Here is a 25,840-nt window from a genome sequence, read left to right on the forward strand (position 1 = left end):
CTCCAATATGATCAGGTAAATAGGGTGTCATACGCAGTTTCCAGTAGTGAGCTGACTCCATTTCCCCATGCTGATATTTTGGGGAGGGTAAGTACTTCCAAGACAGGAGTTCACAGATTGAGGAGAGCGGTGTTTTTATTGGTCATCTCCAAGTTGAAAATCAGAAATGTCCCCAGTCTGAAACTGCTACAAATATGGTATATCAGGGACTGTGACTTTCCTTATGGGTCTTCAAAGTGTCCTGGGTGGGCGAATAATTCATTTAGATTCAAGAGGGATGGGCCTCTTTTCATGTGTTTGTTAGCCATCTGTATGTCTTCTTTGGAGAAATGTCTATTTAGTTCTTTGGCCCATTTTTTGATTGGGTCATTTATTTTTCTGGAGTTGAGCTGTAGGAGTTGCTTGTATATTTTTGAGGTTAGTTGTTTGTTAGTTGCTTCATTTGCTATTATTCTCTCCCATTCTGAAGGCTGTCTTTTCACCTTGCTAATAGTTTCCTTTGTTGTGCAGAAGCTTTTAAGTTTAATTAGGTCCCATTTGTTTATTTCTGCTTTTATTGAATGGATAAGAAAGCTATGGTACATATACACAATGGAATATTACTCAGCCATTAAAAAGAATACATTTGAATCAGTTCTAATGAGGTGGATGAAACTGGAGCCTATTATACAGAGTGAAGTAAGCCAGAAAGAAAAACACCAATACAGTATAGTAACGCATATATATGGAATTTAGAAAGATGGTAACAATAACCCTGTGTACAAGACAGCAAAAAAGACACTGATGTATAGAACAGTCTTATGGGAGAGGGAGAGGGTGGGAAGATTTGGGAGAATGGCATTGAGACATATATAATATCATGTATGAAACGAGTTGCCAGTCCATGTTTGATGCACGATACTGGATGCTTGGGGCTAGTGCACTGGGACGACCCAGAGGGATGGTATGGGGAGGGAGGAGGGAGGAGGGTTCAGGATGGGGAACACATGTATACCTGTGGCAGATTCATTTTTATATTTGGCAAAACTAATACAATTTGTAAAATTTAAAAATAAAATAAAATTAAAAAAAAGAAAAAATATTGTAATTATCCTCCAATTAAAATAAATTAATTAAAAAAAAAAAAAAAAAAAAGGAGGGATGGGCCTGAAACTCTTAGGCCACAAGGGTGCAGAATACATTCATTTGGGTCAAATAACCTTTGATAATAGGTTAGTAATACAATATTTGAATATAGGTTAATAATTGTAATACTAATGTTCAGTGGGTAGGCCAATGTAAAGTCTTAAATAGTGAACTTACCCATAAGGTAGGAAGAGCTTGGGGGTGGGTGGGCGAGACCAGTACTCAAACTGTGTAGGTCTGATTTCCCATATTTTGTGCTCTCAGCCTATGCCACACATGATCTACTTTATACTCCTCACATGATTTAGAGTTGGCTCAGGCCAGAAATCCCCTTGGGTGGGTACTCTGGTTAATCAGGGTGTTTCCTGGCTGGGAAACCAAAAGCAGATATTCACTATCAGGGGTCTTTAACCTTTTCTGAGTACCAATCCCTCTGAAAACCAGTAGACTCTATGGATCCTCTCACCAGAAAAGAGAACTAACACACATTCAAACAAAATTGTTTTTTTTTTTAATTTAAATTTATTTTAAATTGAAGGATAATTGCTTTACAACATTGTGTTCATTTCCGCCATATATCAACACGAACCAGCTATATGTATATGTATATTTCTACCATCGTGGCCTTCCCTCCCACCTCTCACCCCATCCCACCCCTCTAGGTTGTCATTTGCTCCCTGAGTCATTCTGAAAATTTCCACCAACTATCTAGTTTTACATATGGTAATGGGTGTTTCAGAGCTACTCTCTCAATTCGTCCCACCCTCTCCCTCTGCCACCATATGCGCAAGTTTGTTCTTAGTTTTTTAGTGGTTTAATTTAAAAAAAAAAAAGAAAAAGAAAAACGATGGGACTTCCTGTTTTCGGTCCCCAGGCCCCACCCATGAGTTTCTGGGTGGAGAGGTCTAACCTTAAGCCTTGAATTAAAGGTGCCTTTGGTCTCTTTCTGGCTTGGCTCTGGTCTGCGTCCAGAGTTCCCGTAAAGTTCTGGAGAAGAGGAGTATGTGCTCCAGAAGGCGGGAGTGGTCTCTGACTCTGGGAATTCTACTGCTGCCTCACTTGTTCCTGGCAATCAGCATACAAGGTACTTTCCACAGATGGTCTGCCTGTAACTGTGCACTGGAGGCCGAGTCAGATGGAAAAGGGAATACGGGGCGTGTCTCCACCTGAAGTGGAGTAGTGGCTCCAGGCAGCAAGGATTTGCATCCTGGCAGTGGGGTTGGGGATTCTTCCTTAAGCTTTAGAAAATCAGGCTCCATCTCTTTTCTCAAGGGGAAGCAACAAAAATAGAACTTTGGTGAAATGGAGAAGAAGTCCTCTCACATTTAGTGCTATGGTTTGTCATCTGTGAAGTCTCTTTGCATAACAAATAACAGAAAGCTGCATGGGTAGCTGCCACATTGTAGGCTCAGGGGTGCCGTGATCCTTGAGGCATTTTTGAGACCTCTGTCTATGCAAGGAGTTGTTTCATGAGCAAAAGTAAATAATGTCATTGCTCCAGAGAGAAATCAAAATTGTGGGAAAGGAAACTTGGGAAGGATGGCTCTGTTTAGGGTCGCTGAGTGAGAGTCTGAGCAGAGGCCTCAGTAGCAGGGAAACCCTGGAACATCTGATTAAGAGTTAAAGTTCGTCCTGCCATGGTTGTGTTCTGATCCCCTTGTGTGGCAACTTTCCTTTTCCTGTTACAGTTGTCCAGCCCTCCACTACCTGTCTTCCTAGGTCAGCTGAGAACTGAGAACTAAGCTATTGCCTTTCTCACTATTTCCCCTAATAAATATTTATGTCTTTTTCATTAAAGGTGCTTTAATGTTCACTACTATGGAAAAAATGAGTAAAAGTGAGTTTGAGCATGGGAAACAAATATAACATTTTAAAATTATGATAGTATGTGATTCTGAGGCAGATGAGATAGAAATACTTAAAGGAAATCCTGTTGGCTACTCATGCAAGGCCTCTCAGGGTGGCAGAACATTGGATCTGGTTTATGACTGGCTTTGGGGGAGGAAGAAATTTTTCTCTGCCCTTCTAGGATCTCTGACTGGTGTAAGAATTAAATTGACATGAGATAAGCTAACAAGAGAAAATCAGAGTTTAATATTGTGTACATGGGTGAAACCCAGAAAAACCAAGTAACTCGCTAAAATAGCTGAAGCCCTCATCTTAAGTACCATCCTCTGCTGAAGACGAAAGAGAATGTTGAGGGTGACAGTTCTGGGAGGTTATCAGGAAAAGCACAGCAAATAAGGGTAAGGTTGTTAGGCAGATTTAAGTTAGTGTCTTCTCCACTGATAAGAGTTTCTAGAGATTTGGTCATCCTCCTCTTCTGGTACAGAGAGGGAGACACCTTTATTAATGGAGATTTCCCTTACAAATATAAATGTTTCTTACGAAAGGGTAACTCGTACAAGGTTTTCAGGATGTTTACCATGTCTGCTATTTCCTTAGAAAACAACCAGCTTAAAACAATTAATATGCCAAAGAGACATATATTAGTGTGGCACATTCTGCTCCCCTACACTAAGTCTAGAGACAAGATGTCTTCAGGCTGCTTGTTGCTGTGTGAGAGCTCCATGGGGCTTACTCAACTCATAGGTCACTAATATGATCTTGGGAGTAGGGGCTGGTATGAAGTATTCATCCAATAGTTGGGAAAGATAGAAATGCCAAGAGAAGCGGGCTATTTCAGCACTTTCTCTAGACATGAGGCCGTTGTGTCTAAATCTCTTCATGTCCAGAGTATGCCTACAGATAGTTCTTTTATCTTCAGTTTATGACTCCCTCATCCCAAAGCCTGGTGGCACAATGGTTTTACAAAAAAACCCACCTGCCAATGCAGGAGATGTGGGTTCAATCCCTGGGTCAGGAAGATCCCCTGGAGAAGGAAATGACAACCTACTCCAGTATTCTTGCCTGGGAAATCTCAAGGGCAGAGGAGCCTGGTGGACAACAGTCCATGGGGTCACAAAAGAGTCAGACATGACTGAGTGATAAAACAACACCCCATAACCACATTTCATCTAAATTTAACTTTGCTGTTTGCCTTGGAGGAGGTGCTTTCTCTCCTGCCTCTAGGCCTATATACATGCCTTTCCTTCTGCCTGAAATGTCCTGCATGCCCTCTCTCCAGCCCCACCCATTCTTGTGTCACTTCCTCCTAGAAGCCTCAGGTTCCAGGTTATGATTGGTGAACTGCTTGGTTGTCTGTTTCCTGGAGCTCTGTGAGCGCAGGGACCTTGTCCGTTGCTGAACCTAATACAGTGCCTAACACATGGCATGGGCTCAATAAATAATTGTTAATCCTATGAATGAATGACATCAAAGAACTTCCTTTCAGGCTATCTGTCCAGATCTTCCTGAGGGTATCATTATTCTTTCTTTCCCAGTAATGGATGTTTTTGTGGAGAAATTTGAGAAGTATTTTTTAAATCTCCTCCTTTGGCCCTCCTCAGACTTGAGTTTCTCAGCTCTCTGATCTCTGGACCCACTCCTCACTAGCAGGCATCTTCCCTGTCTCCCTCTAGCACAACAAAGTGCAGTAGAAATAGCTTTTTCTGGGAATCAGAAGACTTATCTTCTTTTTTCTTAATTTTATTTTCAATTGGAGGATAATTGCTTTAAGACCTATGTTCTGAGTTCTAAGCCATGGGGTTTCCTATAAATTGTAAAAGCTTCCTGAGTCTCAATTTTCTCAACTCTATTATGGGTATAATGATACGCTCCCCATTTTTTCAAGGCGTTATTATTAAGATCAATGAAATAAAGAATGTGAAATTGCTCTGTGATTGTGACCACATACAATTTGAGACAGATAAGAGCCAGGAATATCATAAAGAAATTCCAAAGCCCAGTGCTCTCTCCTGGGCCACAGAACTGAATCTCTGCTTTTTAAACATCTTCAAACACATTTCCAAAATCTAACTCCTCATCTTTGTTCCAGCTATCTATTGCTGTGTAATAAGCCTCCACAAACCTGGGGCTTCCTCACCATGCATTTGGTCACTGTCATCTGGCCGATTAAATTCATGAGACTTCCCATCTCAGGAAACAGCACTGCATTCTTTATCTTGCCCCCATGACACACATCTGAACTCTTGATGTCTGTTGCCAAATTACTTCCCTGAAAGGTTTGTACAGGTTTGCTAAACAGTTTATCTCACTAGAGAGCTGCACGTAACTCCATGCCAGTATCTTTAAAACACCTCTTTTGGTTCTTAAAATTTTACGAGAAATGACATGACTTGCTTTAGAATTTCCCCTTTAGCACTTCCTTCTTCTCCCTGGGTAGACTTTTTTGTATGAAATTACTACTTCTTTTGATCTGATTCCCCTCCCCTATACCATTTCAGTTTTACTTTTCTACAGACAAGAAACATGGGTAAGCATAGGAAAGGTCTGTCTCATTTATAAACTGCACATAAATACAGTTACTTTATCCTAAGCATTCAGACACATGAACAACTACTTATTGTTAGAATTAAATCAAAGTAGTACTTTAAGTAGTTTTATATCTAATAAAATGTGGAATTGTTAAAAGGCAAATAAAAATATTTTTCAATTGACTTTAAAAATTTTAAAAAATAAATATATTAGAAAAAGAAATATATATATATATATATATATACACACACATATATATATATATGAAAATAAGTAGGAAGTCAAGAGATACCTGGAGAGGCAGGCAAGTTTAGCTTTGGAGTACAAAATGAAGCAGGGAAAAGTCCAACAGAGTTCTGCCAAAAGAACACACTGCTCATAACAAACACCCTCTTCCAACAACACAAGAGACAACTCTACACATGGACATCACCAGAAGGTCAATACTGAAATCAGAATGATTATATTATTTGCAGCTGAAGATGAAGAAGCTCTATACAATCAGCAAAAACAAGACTGGGAGCTGACCGTGGCTTAGATCATGAAATCCTTATTGCAAAATTCAGAAGTAAGTTGAAGAAAGTAGGGAAAATTACCAGGCCATGCAGGTATGACCTAAATCAAATCCCTTGCAATTGTACAGTGGAAGTGACAAATATATTCAAGGGATTAGATCTGATAGACAGAGTGCCTGAGGAACTATGGATGGAGGTTCATAACATTGTACAGGAGGTGGTGTTCAAAACCATCTCCAAGAAAAAGAAATGCAACAATGCAAAATGGTTGTCTGAGAAGGCCTTACAAAGAGCTGTGAAAAGAAGAGAACTGAAAGGCATAGGAGAAAAGGAAAGATACATCCATCTGAATGCAGAGTTCCAAAGAATAGCAAGGAGAAACATGAAACCCTTCCTAAAGTGATCAAAGTAAAGAAATAGAGGAAAACAATAGAATAGGAGAGACTAGAGATCTCTTCAAGAAAATTAGAGATATCAAGGGAACATTTCATTTGACAAAGATGGCCAAAATGAAGCACAGAAATGGTATGGACCTAACAGAAGCAAAAGATATTAAGAAGAGGTGGCAAAAAATACACAGAGGAACTATACAAAAAAGATCTTAATGACCCAGAAAAACCATGATGGTGTGATCACTCACCTAGAGCCAGACATCCTGGAGTGTGAAGTCAAGTGGACCTTAGGAAGCATCACTACAAACAAAGCTAATGGAAGTGATGGAATTTGAGCTGAGCTATTTCAAATCCAGAAAGATGATGCTGTGAGAGTGCTGCACTCAATATGCCAGCAAATTTGGAAAACTCATTAGTGGCCTCAGGACTGGAAAAGATGTTTTCCTTCCAGTCCCAAAGAAAGGCAATGCCAAAAAATGTTTGAACTACCACATCATTGTATTCATCTCACACGCTAGCAAAGTAATGCTCAAAATTCTCGAAGGGAGGCTTCAACAGTATGTGAACCGAGAATTTCCAGATATTCAAGCTGGATTTAGAAAAGGCAGAGGAACCAAAGATCAAATTGCCGACATTCATTGGATCATAGAAAAAGCAAGAGAATTCCAGAAAAACATCTACTTTTGCTTCATTGACTATGGTTCATTGACACAACCTTTGACTGTGTGGATCACAACAAACTTTGGAAAACTGTTAAGGAGATGGGAACACCAGACCATCTTACCTGCTTCCTGAGAAACCTGTATGCAGATCAAGAGGCAACAGTTAGAACTGGACATGGAACAATAGACTGGTTCAAAATTGAGAAAAGAATACATCAAGACTATATACTGTCACCCTGCTTATTTAACTTATATGCAGAGTACATCATGTGAAATGCTTGGCTGGATGAAGCACAAGTAGGAATCAAGATTGCTGGGAGAAATATAAATAACCTCAGATATGCTGATGACACCACCCTTATGGCATAAAGCAAAGAGGAGTTAAAGACCCACGTGATGAAGGGAAAAGGGGAAAGGGAAAAAACTGGCTTAAAACTCAACATTAAAAAAACTAAGATCATGGCATCTGGTCCCATCAATTCATGGCAAATATATGGGGAAAAAATGGAAAAAGTGACAGACTTTATCTTCTTGAGCTCCAAAATCACTGAAGATAGTAACTGCAGTCATGATATTAAAAGATGCTTGCTCCTTGGAAGAAAAGCTATGACAAACCATATTAAAAATCAGAGATATTACTTTGCTGACAAAAATCTGTCTAGTCAAAGCTATGGTTTTTCCAGTGGTCATGTATGGATGTGAGAGTTGGACTGTAAAGAAAGCTGAGCACTGGAGAACCGATGCTTTTGAACTGTGGTGCTGGAGAAGACTCTTGAGAGTCCCTTGGACTGCAAGGAGATCAAACCAGTCAATCCTAAAAGAAATCAACCCTGAATATTCATTGGAAGGACTGATGCTAAAGCTGAAACTCCAATACTTTGGCCACTTAATGCGAAGGGCTGACTCATTAGAAAAGACCCTGATGCTGGGAAAGATGGAAGGCAGGAGAAGAAGGGGATGACAGAGGATAATATGGTTTGATGGCATCACCAACTCAATGGACATGAGTTTGAACAAGCTCTGGGAGATGGTGAAGGACAGGGAAGCCTGGAGTGCTGCAGTCCATGGGGTCACAAAGAGTCAGACATGACTGAGTGACTGAACAATAACAACAATAAAAGGAAAATATCAATGAATTTATCTGAATTTATTAGAAAATCCTTTGTAATAGACTAAACCACCACTTTGATATCTCAAATTGCACTACAATGTCTGTATGTTAATTTTTGCAATCTATATTATAATAGTAATATTAATGCATCTTTATTCAACTTGTGACTGGATTATAGGATCCTTTTAGAAGAGTAGAATTTTTTCCATTTTTTAATGGTTAATCAAGTATTCTTTCTACTGTTTCTATCTTTATGTGGCTTTTTAAGGCCACACTTTCATTAGATATTTCATAACAAAATTCACTTTTCCTTTTTAAATTAATTTTTATTATATATTGGAGTATAGTTGATTTACAATATTGTGTTAGCTTCAGGTGTACAGTGAAGTGATTCTACTATACATATGAAAGTGAAAGTGAAAGTTTCTCAGTCGTGTCAGACTCTTTGCAACCCCATGGACTATACAATCCATGGAATTCTCCAGGCCAGAATACTGGAGTAGGTAGCCTTTCCCTTCTCCAGGGAATTTTCCCTACTCAGGGATCAAACCCAGGTCTTCCACATTACAGGTGGATTCTTTACCAGCTGAGCTACCAGAGAAGCTATACATATACCTATATTCTTTCTTTTTTCATATCCTTTCCCCAAAACTCACTTTTCCTTTGCTATTCTCAAGCATGAGTCTCAGCCCATTTGAGGCTGCTGGGTTTTTATTTCAAGGTTTCTCTTAGCTGCTTTTCATTGATTTGTAGATGTCTAAAACCATGAATGATAGACTAAGCACTCTTTTATGTTGTTCTTTTGAGAAATAACTTTCTGGGCAGCTTCTTCACTGCTCCTCTGCTGTATATGTCATAATAGTCATCTTTTATTCTTTTATCCAGGACCCAACCATAAGACTTCCCTGGTGGCTCAGATGGTAAAGAATCTGCCTGCAGTGCAGGAGACCCAGGTTCAATCCCTGGGACAGGAAGATCCCCTAAAGAAGGGAATGTCTACTGATTCCAATATTCTTGCTTGGAAATACCATTGACAGAGGAGCCTGGCAGGCTACAATCCATGGGGTTACAGAGAGTTGGACACAACTAAGTGACTCACACACACAACCATAAGACAGGGCTGCTACACTGGCCCAGGTGGGCACATTATGATACTTAAGAAACACAGTTCATTGTTCATAAGTAATTAAAAAGTAACTCAAATTTCTACCTGAAGTCTCTCAAAAGATGTTAAAAGGAATACAATTTATAAGCTATAGCAATACTTCCTATCATACACTTATCTGCCCTCTTCAGTCTTCTCAAACTATTTCATTCTTCTGCAGCTCAGATTCTCATTCTCTTGAGCCATAATGTTATAGAACCTCTATTTTCTAAACCAACTCGAGTGGTTCCTCATAAAGGTCAAACAAATCTTAAGAAGTAAGCAAGAGGAGGGCTTCCTAGATGGCCCAGTGATAAAGAATCCACCTGCAATGCAGGAGACACAGGTTTGATCTCTGGGTCAAGAAGATCGCCCGGAGGAGGAAACAGCAATCCATTCCAGTATTCTTGCCTGGAAAATCCCATGAACAGAAGAGCCTGCAAAGAGTCAGACATGACTGAGCAACTAACACACACACATACCAAGCAAAAGAAGCTAAGTGGGATAAAATATGACTACTTGGAGGTTATGAGGAGATGAATGGGAACACTTATGTATGGATTTTTGTCCCATCCATTCTATACTAAACAATAAATGTGGGCCAAGTATTCTGGGGATTCAAAATTGAGTAAGACATGGTGTTCACCTTTGAAATGTTCACAATTTCAGTGACTCTGTGTCTGTTATAGATTCTCCCTCCTCCTCACACTTTAGTTTGAAGTTCTTTGGAACGTGTTGGGGATATCCTGGACAAACAAGATCTTAATGTTGTAAATTCAGTTCAGTCGCTCAGTCATGTCTGACTCTTTGTGACCCCATGGACTGCAGCATGCCAGGCTTCCCTGTCCTTCACCAACTCTTGGAGCTTGCCCAAACTCATGTCCTTTGAGTCAATGATGCCATCCAATCACCTCATCCTCTGTCATCCCCTTCTCTTCCTGCCTTCAATCTTTCCCAGCATTAGGGTCTTTTCAAGAGTCAGCTCTTTGCATCAGGTGGCCAAAGTATTGGAGTTTCAGCTTCAGCATCAGTCCTTCCAATGAATATTCAGTGTTGATTTCCTTTAGGATTGGCTGGTTTGATCTCCCTGTGGTCCAAGGGACTCTCAAGAGTCTTCTACAGCACCACCATTCAAAAGCATCAATTATTCGGCACTCAGCCTTCTATACTTGACTACTGGAAAAACCATAGCTTTGACTAGATGGAAGTCTGTCGGAAAAGTGATGTCTCTGCTTTTTAATATACTGTCTAGGTTTGTCATAACTTTTCTTCCAAGGAGCAAGCGTCTTTTGATTTCATGGCTGCAGTCACCATCTGCAATGATTTTGGAGCCCAAGAAACAAAGTCAGTCACTGTTTCCATATTTTCCCCATCTATTTGCCATGAAGTGATGGGATTAGATGCCATGATCTTAGTTTTTTGAGTGTTGAGTTTTAAGCCAACTTTTTCATTCTCCTCTTTCACTTTCATCAAGAGGCTCTTCAGTTTCTCTTCGTTTTCTGCCATAAGGGTGGTATCATCTGCATATCTGAGGTTATTGATATTTCTCCTGGCACTCTGATTCCTACTTGGGCTTCATCCAGCTCGGCATTTTGCATGATGTGCTCTGCATATAAGTTAAATAAGCAGGGTGACAATATACAGCCTTGATGTACTCCTTTCTCAATTTTGAACCAGTCCATTGTTTCATGTCCAGTTCTAACTGTTGCTTCTTGACCTGCATACAGGTTTCTCAGGAAGCAGGTAAGGTGGCCTGGTATTCCCATCTCTTTCAGAATTATCCACAGTTTGTTGTGATCCACACAGTCAAGGCTTTGGGGTAGTCAATAAAGCAGAGGTAGATGTTTTTCTGGAATTCTCTTGCTTTTTCTATAGATGATCCAATAGATGTTGGCAATTTGATCTCTGGTTCCTTTGCCTTTTGTAAATCCAGCTTGAATATCTGGAAGTTCTTGGTTCACATACTGTTGAAGCCTCCCTTCCAGAATTTTGAGCATTACTTTGCAAGTAGTGTGAGATGAGTGCAATTGTGCGGTAGTTCAAACATTCTTTGACATTGCCTTTCTTTGGGATTGGGATGAAAACGGACATTTTCCAGTCTGGTGGCCACTGTTGAGTTTTCCAAATTTGCTGGCGTATTGAGTGCAGCACTTTCACAGCATCATCTTTTAGGGTTAGCTCAGCTGGAATTCTATTGCCTCCACTAGCTTTGTTCTAAGTCATGCTTCCTAAACCCACTTGACTTCGCATTCCAGAATTCTGGCTCTAGATGAGTGATCACACCATTGTGGTTATCTGGGTCATTAAGATCTTTTTGTATAGTTCTTCTGAGTGTTCTTGCCACCTCTTCTCAATATCTTCTGCTTCTGTTAGGACCATACCATCTCTATCCTTTATTGTGCCCATCTTTGCATGAAATGTTCCTTGCTTTATTATTATAAAGCAGACCTCATTTTCACATGGAGAAATAATGTATATTATAACTGAGTCTGAATCATAACTTCAGTCTATATGCCCTGTATTCTTTATTCCTTATTGAGTTCATCCCCATTTTTCTTTGCCCAAGGAAGTTTCAGGTGAGTACTCTGGTCTTACCATGGTGCTGGGGACTCTTTCTTATCATCACATGTCCTCACCAAAGACCTGGTTTGTTTGTCTTTTGTGCGTGCTGATGTATTTTACTAGATCTAGCTTATAAGTGAAAGCCTCTACAGGAGTTGTTGCAATTTTTTTTTTTTTTTTGCCCCCTTCCACCACATTCTACACTTTCAGATTCACAGATAGGCATTCGTTCCTAAAAAAATTCTAGTCCTTCTTTTACCACTGTTTTGGCACAATAAAATGAGTTCAATGGCAGGTGTTACACATCTCAATAATTTATACATAGTATAGAATTTATGGATACAAAAATAATGTAGGTAATAATAATAATCAATACATGACATTTATTATCTACTAACCAAAAGTTATGACCAACCTAGATAGCATATTAAAAAGCAGAGACATTATTTTGCCAACAAAGGTCCTTCTAGTCAAGGCTATGATTTTTTCAGTGGTCATGTATGGATGTAAAAGTTGGACTGTGAAGAAAGCTGAGTGCTGAAGAATTGATGCTTTTGAACTGTGGTGTTGGAGAAGACTCTTGAGAGTCCCTTGGGCTGCAAGGAGATCCAACCAGTCCATCCTAAAGGAGATCTGTCCTGAATATTCATTGGAAGGAGTGATGCTAAAGCTGAAACTCCAGTACTTTGGCCACCTCATGAGAAGAGTTGACTCATTGGAAAAGACCCTGATGCTGGGAAGGATTGGGGGCAGGAGGAGAAGGGGACGACAGAGGATGAGATGGCTGGATGGCATCACTAACTCGATGGACATGAGTTTGAGTAAACTCCGGGAGTTGGTGACAGACAGGGAGGCCTGGTGTGCTGCGATTCATGGGGTCGCAGACAGTCAGACACGACGAGCAACTGGACTGAACTGAACTGAATCTTCCAAGTATTATACTAAGTATTTTATGTGTATTGATTATTTGAATTAATCAAATTATATCCTAAGCATTTTATTTGTGTTACTCTGGGTCAGGGTTCTTTAGTGAAAAAGAATCAATGGGATATATACAAATATATAGAATGAGTCTCACACAGTTTCCCAGGTGGCGCTAGTTGTAAAGAATTCGCCTGCCATAGCAGGTCAGACATAAGAGATGTCAGTTTGATCCCTGGCTCGGGAAGATACCCTGGAGAAGGGAATGGCAATCCACTCTAGTATTCTTGCCTGGGGAATAGACAGGGACAGAGGAACCTGGAGGGCTACAGTCCATGAGGTCACACAGAGTCAGACATGACTGAAGTGACTTAGCACACACACATAGTTATGGAAGCATAATCCATATTCTGTACTTCTCTGGAGAAGTCCCATGATCTGCCATCTGTAAGATGAAGGCCAAGAAAGTTATTTGTGTAGTTTCAATAGAAATCCACAGATCTGAGAATATATAGACTCACAATTTGAGTTTATACACCCTGTAATCTTCATTCTCAGTAGACTCAACTTCATTCATCCTTCCACAAAGAGGCTTCAGGGAAGCCAGTGGTCTAAGTTGTAGTTCAAGTCCTAAGGTCCAAGGACCAGGGACACTGATGTTCAAGGGTAGAAGAAGATGGAATACCCCAGCTCACAGCAGAAAGAAATTTGCTTTTATTCTTTCTTTTTTGTCCAATTCTGGGACTCAGCAGGTTGGATGATGCTCACCCACATTGGTGAGGGTGATCTTCTTTACCCAGTCAAATTTGAATTACCGATTCAAATGCTAATCTCTGCTAGAAAAAACCTTACAGACCATCCAGAAAGAGTGTTTTACCAGCTATCTGGGCATCCTTTAACTCAGTAAACTTGATACATGAACTTCACCATCACAAACTCTGTAAGATAAACTAAAATGAAGGCAGAGAGGTCAGGCAAAATGTTCGCAGTTACACAGCTAATAAGTGACAGGGTCAGGATCTGAATAGTCTAATTCCAGAGCCCATGTTCTTAACTATCATACTACAATGGAAATGAGTTTAATTCATAAGACTCATTTTTTGTCCTTAGGAAGCTTCTAGGGATTTTCCAGGCAAAAATACTGGAGTAGGGTGCCATTGCCTTCTCCGAGTCTGGTGATAAAGGCAAGTAATTGGTATTAAATGGATTACTTTAATATGATATGAATTTTAAGATATAGGCATGAACAGGATGTTGCAGCTTTCCTTCCCCCTTCCTTTACCACGTATGAGTAATGATTAAAAAAAAAAAAAAGCCATCCTGGTAGATGGCGGTGACTTCCTACTTAGAAATAAAGTGGTTAATTGTGGGTTGTGCTATATTCTTCAGCATATTTTTGAGACTCAATGGAGAGTCTACCAAGGATGCCTAAGCCAACAGTTTTCAACCAGAATGAAGGTGGTAAGATTTTTGCCTCCCTGGGAGCATTTGTCATTGTCTGGAGACAGTTTTGAAGATCACAACTGGAATGATGTTACTGGCATCTAGTGAGCTGAGGCCAGGGAGGCTACTACACATCTTACAATACACAAAGACATCTCTGCACAAGGAATTCTCTGGCCCAAAATATCAATAGTGCCAAGGCTGAAAAACACTGACCTAGGCTGTCTATTATCACCACTTTTATTAATTCATATGGAAACAAGCAATGGAATGAGAACAAGTCTAGAATACGTGTCCAGTAATTTTGAAATCCTAAAGAGAATGTATGCTCCTGAAGAGGCTGTATGGTCTAAGAGGTGAGAGACTGTCTACATTGTTGGTGTTGGAGCCTAGCACATGACCTGGCATGTAGTCATTGTTCAAATATTGTTGTTTTGCCGGGGTCCTGCCCCGGTTGGATCCCGGGATTCCCTCGGGAGGACAGCGTCAGCGACTGAGAGAAATAGAGAAAGAGATAAGGAAAGAATTTTGCAGTTAAGAAAATACAGGAGAGAAAAGAGGCTGATATTCCTTGGTTTATGCAGAAAGCCAATAAAGCCCCAGCACAGGACTTTCTCTGTTCACGTAGGCCGCAGGAGCCCTCTTGAATAGCTGAAGGTGCCCCACCTTAGACACCTTCTCCAGTGGGTCTTAGAAGCCCAGGCAGGAAAGTGAATGCAGAGGGCCCCTGCGCTCCAGGGAATCAGCCTGAAAAGGAAAAGGAAAGAGAAAGAACGACATGGGGAGACCAAGTTGGATGAGCATGGCCCACACTTTATTTTCCAAAGTAGTTTTTATACCTTAAGTTGTGCATAGAGGATAATGGGGGGGGGGGGGAGTTGTAGAGTCATGCAAGGTCAGCAGTCCTTGATCCTTATTGAAGCCAGGCTTTCTTTCTGCAAACTTATCATGTGCAAAAGCTTTAGGTGATTTACATCACCTTCTGGTCAGGAGGCTTGTTAACATTTTATGACCCTTTCTTCAGAAAACTTATTTTTCTCTAAAGGTGATTATTCTAAAGTCAGGCGCCACCCTCTGAAAGTATTAGATAAAGTTGCATTCTTATAGGGCAAAAGTGTGGTGGGCTATAACAAGAAAGAATTAACTCAAGGGTCCAAGGTTACAAACATTAAAGCTACTACTTACATTTCTATACACCAACTATATTAATCAATACACTCCCAGGGACACAGTAGGTAAGGGATATGGAAACTTGGCAGCAAGCATTAGCTCAACAAAGAAATCCTCTACTAGTTCTATTCTAACAATTTTAACTCTCTGAGAAGCTCTGCATTGTTAGAATATCTTAAGCATCCCGTGCCTCTTGTGGCTGGGAGGCTGTGAACAATCACATGTGTAGCTGCAGGAGTCCAAACAAACCTGTCAGGCAAGCTAGCAAGTCATCAGAGGGGTTTGAATTGAAACATTCCTATTATGCCCAGGAGAATTATTAACTAGAGCTCTAAGTTAATTTATTCAGAGAAAGGTGGTCAGGGATAGCCCACCGTTAATGTCAGAAGAGTTGGTGAAAGTCATGAAATAATAAAACAGACAGATTCTGGTTTTGGGGTAGACACTCAGGCAGACCAGGGGGGCCCTTGAGCCCTGACTCGCCTTGCCCATCAGAGCGCTCCCTCCATGACCTTGTCATGGGTGGGAACTCCCGTGCTGGCTCCCGGCATTGTTTGGACTGATTGATTATGTCACAGAGATGGGATGTCATAGAGTATGGGATGGACCAATCAGAAGCACTGTGGAAATTAATGCCTACGTGTGTCTGTGAATGCAACAGGCATAGGTTAAATGCTCCATAACTAACTGTTCAATGGATAGTTGGAAGGATTAAGGACAAGGAACTTGAAAGACCTGGGGACATAGGTATTTTTAATTTTTATTCAAAAGAATGTTTTTGTAAATGATAGACATGTGGAAAGTATCAGCCTATGGGAAAACCTAAATGAACATTTTGGCCAACCCAAAAAGTAGGTGTAGATACAATGCTGAGCAATGTGAGGTTTTGTGTAACAGTACATGAGGTAAGAGTGATAGAGATTTATTTCCTCTTTCCTCTACTATTAGCTTCTTTCTACTGCTATTTCTCAATGCAGGAAACATAAGAGACATGGGTTTGATCCCTGGGTCGGAAAGATCTCCTAAAGAGGTGCATGTCAACTCCAATATTCTTGCCTGGAGAATCCCCATGGACAGAAGGGCCTGGTGGGCTACAGTCCATAGGGTTGCAAAGAATCAGACATGACTGAAGTGACTGAGCACTCACTGCTGTTTCTCAGTCTATACATTTATACATAGATTTCTTTCATTCACAGAAGAGTCAGCAGACCTCCCTTCATCTTTATTTTCTGGCTATCATCCTTTTCTTCTTGCCTTCATGAAATCAGGTCTTTTAGAACTGAGGCTTATACAATTTGGGGTGCTCTCATGAGAAAAAGAATAGAACTTTAAATACAAATAGGAACAAAGATAAATGTAGTTAGAATGAGAAAAGAAGTCCCAATGTGTCACAAGTTTTTAAAAAGCTGACAAATACAAAGATCACAAAAGCCAGAAAAATAGCACAATATTTTTATTAGTAAAATGCTCACTCTTCTATAATACCTTGTCACTGAATAACTCTCGTTCCCCTTCATTTCAAACCTTGTGTCTCCTTTACTTCTTGCCTAGTGCTATGTGTGCTCCATTGCTCAGCCATGTCTGACTCTTTGCAGCCCCATGGACCCGCTAGGCTCCTCTGTCCATGGAAGTTTCCAGACAAGAATACTGGAGTGGTTTGCCATTTCCTATTCCAGGGGATCTTCCCAACCCAGGGATCGACCTCATGTCTCTTGTGTCTGCTGCATTGGCAGGTGTATTCTAGCTGCCACTAATGCCAACTGGGAAGCCACTGCTAGAGAACTAAATTGAGTCACAGGGAGCACAAGCACAGAGGGGAATTGTAACTTATAATTTTATTGGAAAATGTTCTGGTATGAGAGTAAGGAAGGGAGGCAGGGCCAGCTCAGTGTCCCTTTTCTTTATCATCTAGGGTAGAATTAGATAGATTATAAGCACGTTGCCTATCCCCATGCCCACTTCTCAAGCTCTAACTTTCACTGAATTCCCTATTAGGGGTCATGTCCTCTGATAAAGATCATACTCTCTCCTCACAAGCAAAAATCTCTCCCTTCTTCCTTGTTACACCAGCCCAGGCTTTGGGCTACTGGGCAGCTCTGCTTTCTCTAAAATGGGTCTCATTCATTCTGACTTTCATTGGCAGGCCATTCAAAATATGCAATCCCTGGCGACAATGTGACTCTACACATCTCCAATCTGCCTAAGAACCACAAGTCACTCACCTGGTTTTATACTACTGACCAGAAGATTGTAGAGTGGGAATTTAATGAGCCTAAGTACTTCGATACTAAATTTAAGGGCAGGGCCACACTTGATTCTCAAAGTGGCGCACTGCACATCCGCAAGATCCAGAAGGAAGACAGCAGTACTTACCTCCTGAGGGTGCTGAAGGACAATGGAGACGAGGAGGAATGGAAGATCTCACTAATGGTGCTTGGTGAGTTAGGGTAACCAAAGGGCTAGTCCCCACTCTGGGGACCCAGACAGATCACTGGAAAGCTTCCTGGTGATTCTGGGCACTCTCCATGGTTGGGGGGGGTGGGGGAGAAAAACCTCAGGACAGGCTTAATCCATTTCTCCTGGAGCCAGTTCCACTTGGAAGTGAGTCTGGGCCAGCAGACACCAAAGTAGATAACTTTGGGACATTTGAAACCTCTTCTGACATTAGAGAGTCTAAGATTTGAAGAGAAAGGAGACAATAAAGATGGTTTCCACTCTATTCTCTTCATGTTCTCTTGTGGTCAATTGAAATAAGTTCTGAGTTCTTCTTTTTTAATAGATTTTTTGGTTGTACTGGGTCTTCATTGCTCCACGCAGACTTTCTTGAATTGTGGCAAGTGGGGGTTCCTCTTTGTTGCAGTGCATGGGCTTCTCATTGTGGCGGTCTCTGGTTGTGGAGCATGGGTTCTAGGCATGTGGGTTTTAGTAGCTGCAGCTTGCTGGCCCTAGGATGTGTGAGCTTCAGTAGTTGTAATGCATGGGCTTAGTTGCTCTGCAGTATGTGGGATCTTTCCAGACCAGCGATGGAAACCATGTCCCCTGCATTGGCAGGCAGATTCTTAACCACTGGACCACACTTACTGGTTGTGTGACCTTGGAGATAGATCTTGACATCTCTGTCCCATTAGGTAAGATTCTGTTGATGGCAAGTAATGGAGGCCAACTTGATATACCTTTAGCAAAAAAGGAGATTTTTTTTTAAAGCTATGACTTCTTAAAGCAATGAAAGAAGTTTAGAAGATTTGAAAAGGACTGAAGATGAGGAAGAATGAGACCCTGGCCCAGTCTAGAGCCTCTAGCCACTGGAATCTTTAGTGTGAAAGTGGATCCCTGCCAGTACAGACTATCTCTCTCAAAGTCTAGGCTTTCATATCTCTTAGTTTAAATTCTCAAGAAAGAGAAATTGACTAGCCCATCTTGGTTCAGGTATGTGATTTAAACTCTTATGGTCCAAAGAGTCAGCTTATAAGGCAGAAACTTGGTTCTTGGGGAGATTGTCAATTATTAGAGGAGGAGGGCTGGGCAGACAGCCAAGGGAGACATGCCTCTCATAGCCTTGCATTCCTCGTCATATTGTGAGGATAATTATATCTTTTTAGGATGTTATGAAAATCAAAGTAGGTAATGAAAGTGAAAACACTTTTAAAATGCTGGAACTTCCCTTGTGGTCCAGTGGTTAAGACTCTATATTTTGACTGCAGGGGGTGTGTTGAGTTCAATTCCTGGTTGAGGAACAAAGATCCCACATGCCACAAGGTACAGTCAAAAATAATAAAATTATAACCAAAAAAACAATGTGCCAGAAGATTTTGTGTCTGGTGAGGAGCCTTAAAAATGCTAAAATGCTGCAAAGAATGAAGAAATTGTATATATTCATGTCCCACTAACATGGGTCATGATGGTCCCTGGTCTAAGAGGCTAGAATCGCCTTCTTGCTCACTTCCTGCATATCATATGTCCTAAAATTGCAAGATGTACTAGCAACAGGAAATATTCAAAGGTTCCTACAGTGATTTTCAAAAAAAAAAAAAAAAAGATCTGAAATATACATCATTTACCAGATTTTGTGGCAAATATTCCCATCACAGCCAACTGTAAACTGCTATCGGTTTCATTTCACAACCAACTTACAAAATTTCTGAATATCCTACAAGCCATAAGCTTATGTGGCTCTAGTACACTTGCCTCTGGATAAGGCTCTGAGGATGTGATTAGTGGAAGGATCATCCTTCTGTCCAGCTCAGGAATTTCTAAAGCTTAAAGGGGGCATCTTGGAACCAGACTGCTCCATCTGGCTCTGGAGTGCTCAGGGCTGAGCTGCTTACTATGGGAAATGCGGAAGGTTTATAAGACTAAAGGCCAGACCACAGGAAATGAGTAAGCATATGAATACTGCTCATGTAAAGTATGCAAGAGGAGTCCAGCAATGTGATAAGGTTTCATAGAGGAGATAGAACTAGAGTTCAGGAGGTCAGATTGGTAGAGCTTCCATTGCCCCTCACAGACATACAACTCAGAAGTCAGCTCTGATTGGGTCAATTCTCTGCTACATTTTAATCCTATGACTTCTGAGCTGCATTGATTCTGTAGGTGATTTACCCATGACCAGAAGGAAAAGACCTCAGAGGATTTCAGGTAAAGCAGTCCTAGTCAAGGAAGGAGCATATGATGGGATTACATCTCAACCCATCTGCCTGCAGGATGAAAGCAGTGATGATGCTGTGACCTTCAACATGCATACATCACACCCAGCAAAAGCACTTACTCATAGATGATGGCACTGTATCTTACTAACATTGTGCTATGAAGTAGGGTCATTTTACATTTGAGAAGGAGTTCAGAGGGTTAGTTGTCTTGCCTCTCAGAGCCACTCTCTCAGAGCCAAGTCCAGCACCCAAGCTTGTCTCACTGTAAAGTAAGTATTTTGTCTTTTCTATTGCATAACTGCTTCATCCCTACACACATCCATCCCTACATCCATTCACCTTTCCCTTTCATCAAAATACCTGCTCTGTGGCAGGCACTGAGATACCAAAGTTAACAGATGCAATTCATCACTACCAGCTTGCTCCAGGAGGTCCATGAGGTTCTCTGTAGTTCTGCCAGAGTTCAGGAAAGGTGTACAGCAGTATCTCTTACCCTAGGACTCTTATTGTATCTGAGCCCAAGAACTCTTGAAGGATTGACTGATGGGCTAAGGTGCCAAGTGTGGGTCATTGCCAGAGAAGGGGCCCTGAGTAGCTCAGCCAGTTGGGATATCAAGTTCAACTCTAGCTGATCTCTGTGCTAAAACTCTGCTGTTCTTTCTGGCCCACAGATGGGCATAACTCCATTTTGTTTCTGGGTAACTGGCTCCCCCTTCTGGATCCAGTTTAGCTTCACGCCAAGGAGTAGCTCTTTCCCTTTGAAGCCTACAGAGGTCAAAGCTGCTCACTAGCTCCCTCTACAGGGCCCTCTTCTCCATGTCTGCTCCTCAGGACCTCCCTTTGCACTTTGTTGGCTAAAACCTCCTAGCATAAAAGCTTCATAAATGCATAAACCTATTGTCTCATCTTATAACATCTTCATTTTCAGACCCTGTACCGAAGCCTGTCATAACAGTTGAGAAGACATGGGAAATGAACAACTGCAACCTGACGCTATTCTGTGTGATCCAGAACCAATCTGTAACCTACACTTGGTATTGGGAATCAGGGTCCTTACAGAGCAGTGTGCTTCAAGTGGTCCACATGCCACAAAACTACGCAAAGTCTTATACCTGCCAAGTCAGCAATCCTGTAAGCAGCCAAAACAGCACAATCAACTTCATTTCACCCTGTGTACAAGGTAAGAGACACTGCCAAGGGAGCTGAGGTGGGCACAGGGTAACTAGTTTTCTCTTGAATGAAGATAAGTGTAGGGATCTTTTCCAGCCACTTGTCATAGAGTTTGATGGAGAATCCCAAAGGAACTAGTGAGGTGTGGTAGACTTGGGTTCTCCTTGTGTCTCTGACATGGTCTCCCAGCAAGCTTCCCTCACCTTTGTGGAGCTCAGTGTCCTCACCTGCAAAGGGCTCTCATGTCCCCTTTTCCTTCCCTGCTTTAATAAGTGCATGGTCCTGGAATCTGAGGGCAGGGTCCTTGCAGGATAATCTGAGATTTCAAGGTGAGTAGGGAGGAAAAAGGCAAGTAGAGGAAGAGTCCAGATACTGTTGTGCAGCAACATAAAGGTGTTTCTGGTAGACAGCAAAGGAAAGAAGGGCCAAGAAATGGTTAATCAGGAGTGAGGAGCAAAAGAAAGAAGGGCCAAGTGGGTGAACATGAGTGGGAACGAGTCGTGAGCAAGAGAGCCTGGCCTTAAGACTGTGATTTTCTGCTGTTCCCCAGGTGTATGCTCCTTGATAAAGTTGGAAAGGCAAACCCTGGGTTTCATGTTTCAGATTTCTCTATCTCCTGGGAGGCCCCACTCAATAGAGCATCACTCCTGGCTCTCTCTCAAGCCTACACAGGTCCCATTGTGGGGTAGCTACAATTATAGATTTTGGAATCAATCACACCTGGGATTAATCCTGTGACTATTACTTACTAACTAAACAAGTGACTTAGCTTCTCCAAGTCATGTCCTTCTTAAATAAGACAAAATAATAGTTCTTATCACGTACTGTTCTGAGAATTAAATTAGACAATACAGGTAACTACCTACCACAGTATCTAAGAAGCCTTCAGTGAGTGGTAGTTAAATTAGACCCACAAAGTCCTTTTAATTATAGAGACTCTAGGGATTTGGGGGGCCACTTGATAAATTTGAATCACTCTCTTCAGCATTCTAGGCCCTGTACTTTCCACACCCCTGAAATCACATCCCCAAGCCCTGGTGTATAAATCTCTCCAGAATAACTCATACCTGTGGTGCCAACACTTACCTGAGATCCTTTTCACACCCAGTCACCAGGGATCGTTGCTCCTGGGAACATGGCTCTTCCATGGTCTTCCTGGACCCAGTCTACTCTGCTCACCTACACTGATTTCTTTGCCTCTGCTCCCATACATGAACTATAGAAACTATAAGTTCTTCTGTGTTCTTCCCAACCAAGTGGTCATGTCTCTTCTAGTCTTTCATGATATGCCCTGCTTTTCCACCACTGAAGATCCAATATAAGACTTTAGTGTCTGACCATGAGACCACCAGTTGGCTGGGTGGTTCTAAAATCACCTTTATATCAACACCATATCCTGAGATCCAGAAAAAGGAAGAGACATGGTCCTTGTTCTTTATAGAATGAAACTGACTGCCCATTCACAGAGAGGATGAAAGCAATAATACATCTCTTTTTTGAAGGTCTAAGCCCATCTTGTTACTTTTCAGCTACCTAAATTATCCTAGAAGAGCATCCTTAATTCCCCTTCCATAATTTATCACTCTCCTCCTCTCCCTTGCCTTATACTTCTCTATCTCTTAGTTTCCTTTTTTTTTTTTTCCTTCCCCACTGAGTTGGTACTGATGGTAGTGTGGATAAACAGGCAATCCTTTCTCCCCTAAACTTAGCATACATATGAACTACTGCACTTGAAGGTCTGCCCTACTTAACTGCTGTCCAGTGTAGGAGAATGATTCTTTTCTAGGCCCACAGACATGCCAAGATAATCTTCATGTACAGGACTCAGCTAAGCCAGTAATATTGAAAGGATTTCTGTGTTCTTTCTCCTTTACATCTGGGAGGTTGAGCTCTTGCTCATCTGGCAAAAAGGATGTGCAGGGGACACTGTGTCTGGATTCAGAAAGGAAATACATTCCCTTGCTATAGAAGCTCCCATGCCAATGTCCAGCACCCCTTCCCCTTCTCAACAAATTAATCAGGACACCTAAATGTCTTGCATTTTCTTACTCTTTCAGCCTCCTCCTCTGAAGTAGCTCGGACGGCAACTTGGCTAGTGATCATTGTAACCACTCTTCTCAATCTCCTATGGACCTGAGAAGAGCTAACTAGAGTGAAACTTCAAGAATTGAAGATTTTTCCCTCATTGGCAATTGGCTATTAACTAGGACTGAAGCTCTGGCTATATGGAATAGGGGAAAGGACTGAGATGTTTAAAAGGAGATTCAAATAAAATTTGTATAATCACAGTAATATTTTATTTTATATTTTCTAATTGTTTTTCTAGTATATATGTACTTATGTACTTTCCCACAAAAAAAATGGGCAAGAATGTATTCTGCAATGTTTTCTTGTTTCAATCAACAATGCTGTAATTGTCAAAATTGATTGTTGAATCCTAGGATCCAAAAAATCCAACAAATTGACTAAGCTCTCTCACCATGGTCTTTCATCACAGGATGGCAAGAGCTCCCAGGCCCACCACTGGCATAACAATGGGAATTTTTGCTCTTTGTTTGCCTCCTCTGTGGTTCTTCATGGGCCTGGAGCTGATAGGGTCACTAAAAGATAAGTTTCCCTTTCAACAAACTGTCCTACCACAGATCACTTCCTCTTTACATCAAACCAAGCTTATCTTTCCTTCCCCTTATCACTTCTATGGCAGAGACAATACTGTGTGTTCATCAAACCCTTTCATTTTCTTCCTGGACTTTGATGGTTAATTTTACATGTAAATTTGACTGGGCCACAGAGGTACCCGGTCATTGGTCAAACCTTATTCTGGGTGTCCCTGAGGGTGTTTCTGGGTGAGATTAACATTTGAATTAATAGGCTTAGTAAAGTAGATTATCCTTTCCAGTTTGGGGAGCGGGGGTGGCGGGTGGGGTAGTCTCACCCTATCAGTTGAAGTCTTGAAAAGCACAAAAAGGCAGGGGACACTTTCAAGTTGATGGAGGAATAAAACAGGGAGACCACCTTCCCCCCAACAAATACATCAAAAACTCGTGTGCATGTGAAACAGCTCCTATAGAACATCTTCTGGATGCTGGCAGAGGATACCAGACTTCCAAAAAGACAAAGCAGTCCCCTCAGAATGAGGTAGGGGAAAAGTTAAAGACGAAAAGGGAGACAAAGGATATCAGATTGGGGACCTAAACCCCCAGGGAGTGAGTAGTGAAGGAGAGAAGTCCGTGCACTAGGAAACCCCCTCACAGGCGGGTTCAGCTTTGGAACTTCAGAGGGCAGCGAAACAGCACATGCTCAAAAGGCAAAACGGAGAGAATTCACCACAGAAATCATGCGGAGCAGATCTTTCCAGCTGAGAATAGGCTTACATGCTCATGCCCGCTGTGGAGAGTGGGGGCTTGGTTGCAGAGGCTCAGGTTTTGAGGGTTGGGCCTCAGGGAGAGAACCAGGGTTGACTGCCATGAAGATACTTTGATGGCACTAATGCAACACAGATATTAGTTGAGACTCAGATCTTGCCTTGCTCTAGCTTGTATTGACCTCAGCTGTTACATAATCATTGTTTACAAAATGTGGGACAAGAAAGCCTGACCATGCCATCTTGGCTCCTTTGCTCTTTCTCTATAGAGGGCATGGCAACCCACTCCAATGTTCTTGCCTGGAGAATCCCATGGACGGAGGAGCCTGGCAGACTACGGTACATAGGGCTGCAAAGAGTCAGACACAACTGAAGCAACTTAGCACGCATGCACACACATAGAATTTTAGAGCAAATACAAGCTAGAGCAAGGCAAGATCTAGTCTGAACTAACCCCACACTGCCCACAACAGGTCCACAGATGTTCCTAGAAATACTGGAGGGGTTTCTCAGTAGGAAAATTGACTGGAGCAGGAAAACAGAGGAATCACATGGACATTCTTATCACTACCATTCTATATATTTCTCCTCCCCCCTTTTTTTTATATTGTCCTAATAATGTTCTTTATTACTCCTTTAATTTTAATTTTTTATAACTTACTTTTTCTTTTTTAAAAAACACCTTATTTTTAAATAAATTCATTTTATTTTTTCCTATTTCTACTCCTTAGTACTGCTTAGTTACACTGCAATTTTTTCCATGTTTTTTATTTTGTATTTTTGAGAGTCTAATTTTTAGTATTCATTTTCACTTAGGGGCTTGATTATTGGCTTGATTGCTCTCTTCTTTTTTGACTTCCTTTATTTTCTCCTTCTCTCTTCTCTTTGCAAGTGTGTGTCTCTTTGGGTGTTCTTGGCTGCTGACTGTTGTTTCACCATTAGACTTGGGATTTTGTTTTCTGTGCTGTGTGGCCTGTGAAATCTTGGTGCTACAGTAAGGGGATGGGCCTGAACCCCAGAGGTTGGATACCCAAGTTTAGGACTTTGGACCACCAGAGAACTCCTGACACCGTGGAATATTAATAGGTGAGAGCCCTCTCAAAAGTCTCTGTATCAAATCTAAGACCAAGCCCCACTCAAAGGCCTGCAAGCTCTAGTTCCAGTTGCCTCATGCCAAATCTTTAGCAAAGTAGGAACACAAACCTGCCCATTTGCAGAAAGGCTGCCCCAAAACACAC

At 41.4% G+C, this 25,840-nt stretch overlaps 1 protein-coding gene across 1 annotated transcript; it reads left to right on the forward strand.

Annotated features, from left to right (window-relative positions):
* The first annotated feature begins 2,001 nt into the window (after positions 1–2,001).
* CD48 (CD48 molecule) lies at positions 2,002–23,530 on the forward strand. The gene is made up of 4 exons (XM_006060292.4): positions 2,002–2,209; positions 17,566–17,859; positions 20,997–21,248; positions 23,296–23,530. Exons 1-4 carry the CDS (start codon positions 2,128–2,130, stop codon positions 23,373–23,375), a joined length of 708 nt encoding a protein of 235 aa, XP_006060354.3. The 5' UTR covers positions 2,002–2,127; the 3' UTR covers positions 23,376–23,530.
* The last annotated feature ends 2,310 nt before the right edge of the window (positions 23,531–25,840 follow it).

The sequence above is a fragment of the Bubalus bubalis genome, chromosome 6, assembly GCF_019923935.1.
Source record: "Bubalus bubalis isolate 160015118507 breed Murrah chromosome 6, NDDB_SH_1, whole genome shotgun sequence".
NCBI lineage: Eukaryota > Metazoa > Chordata > Mammalia > Artiodactyla > Bovidae > Bubalus > Bubalus bubalis.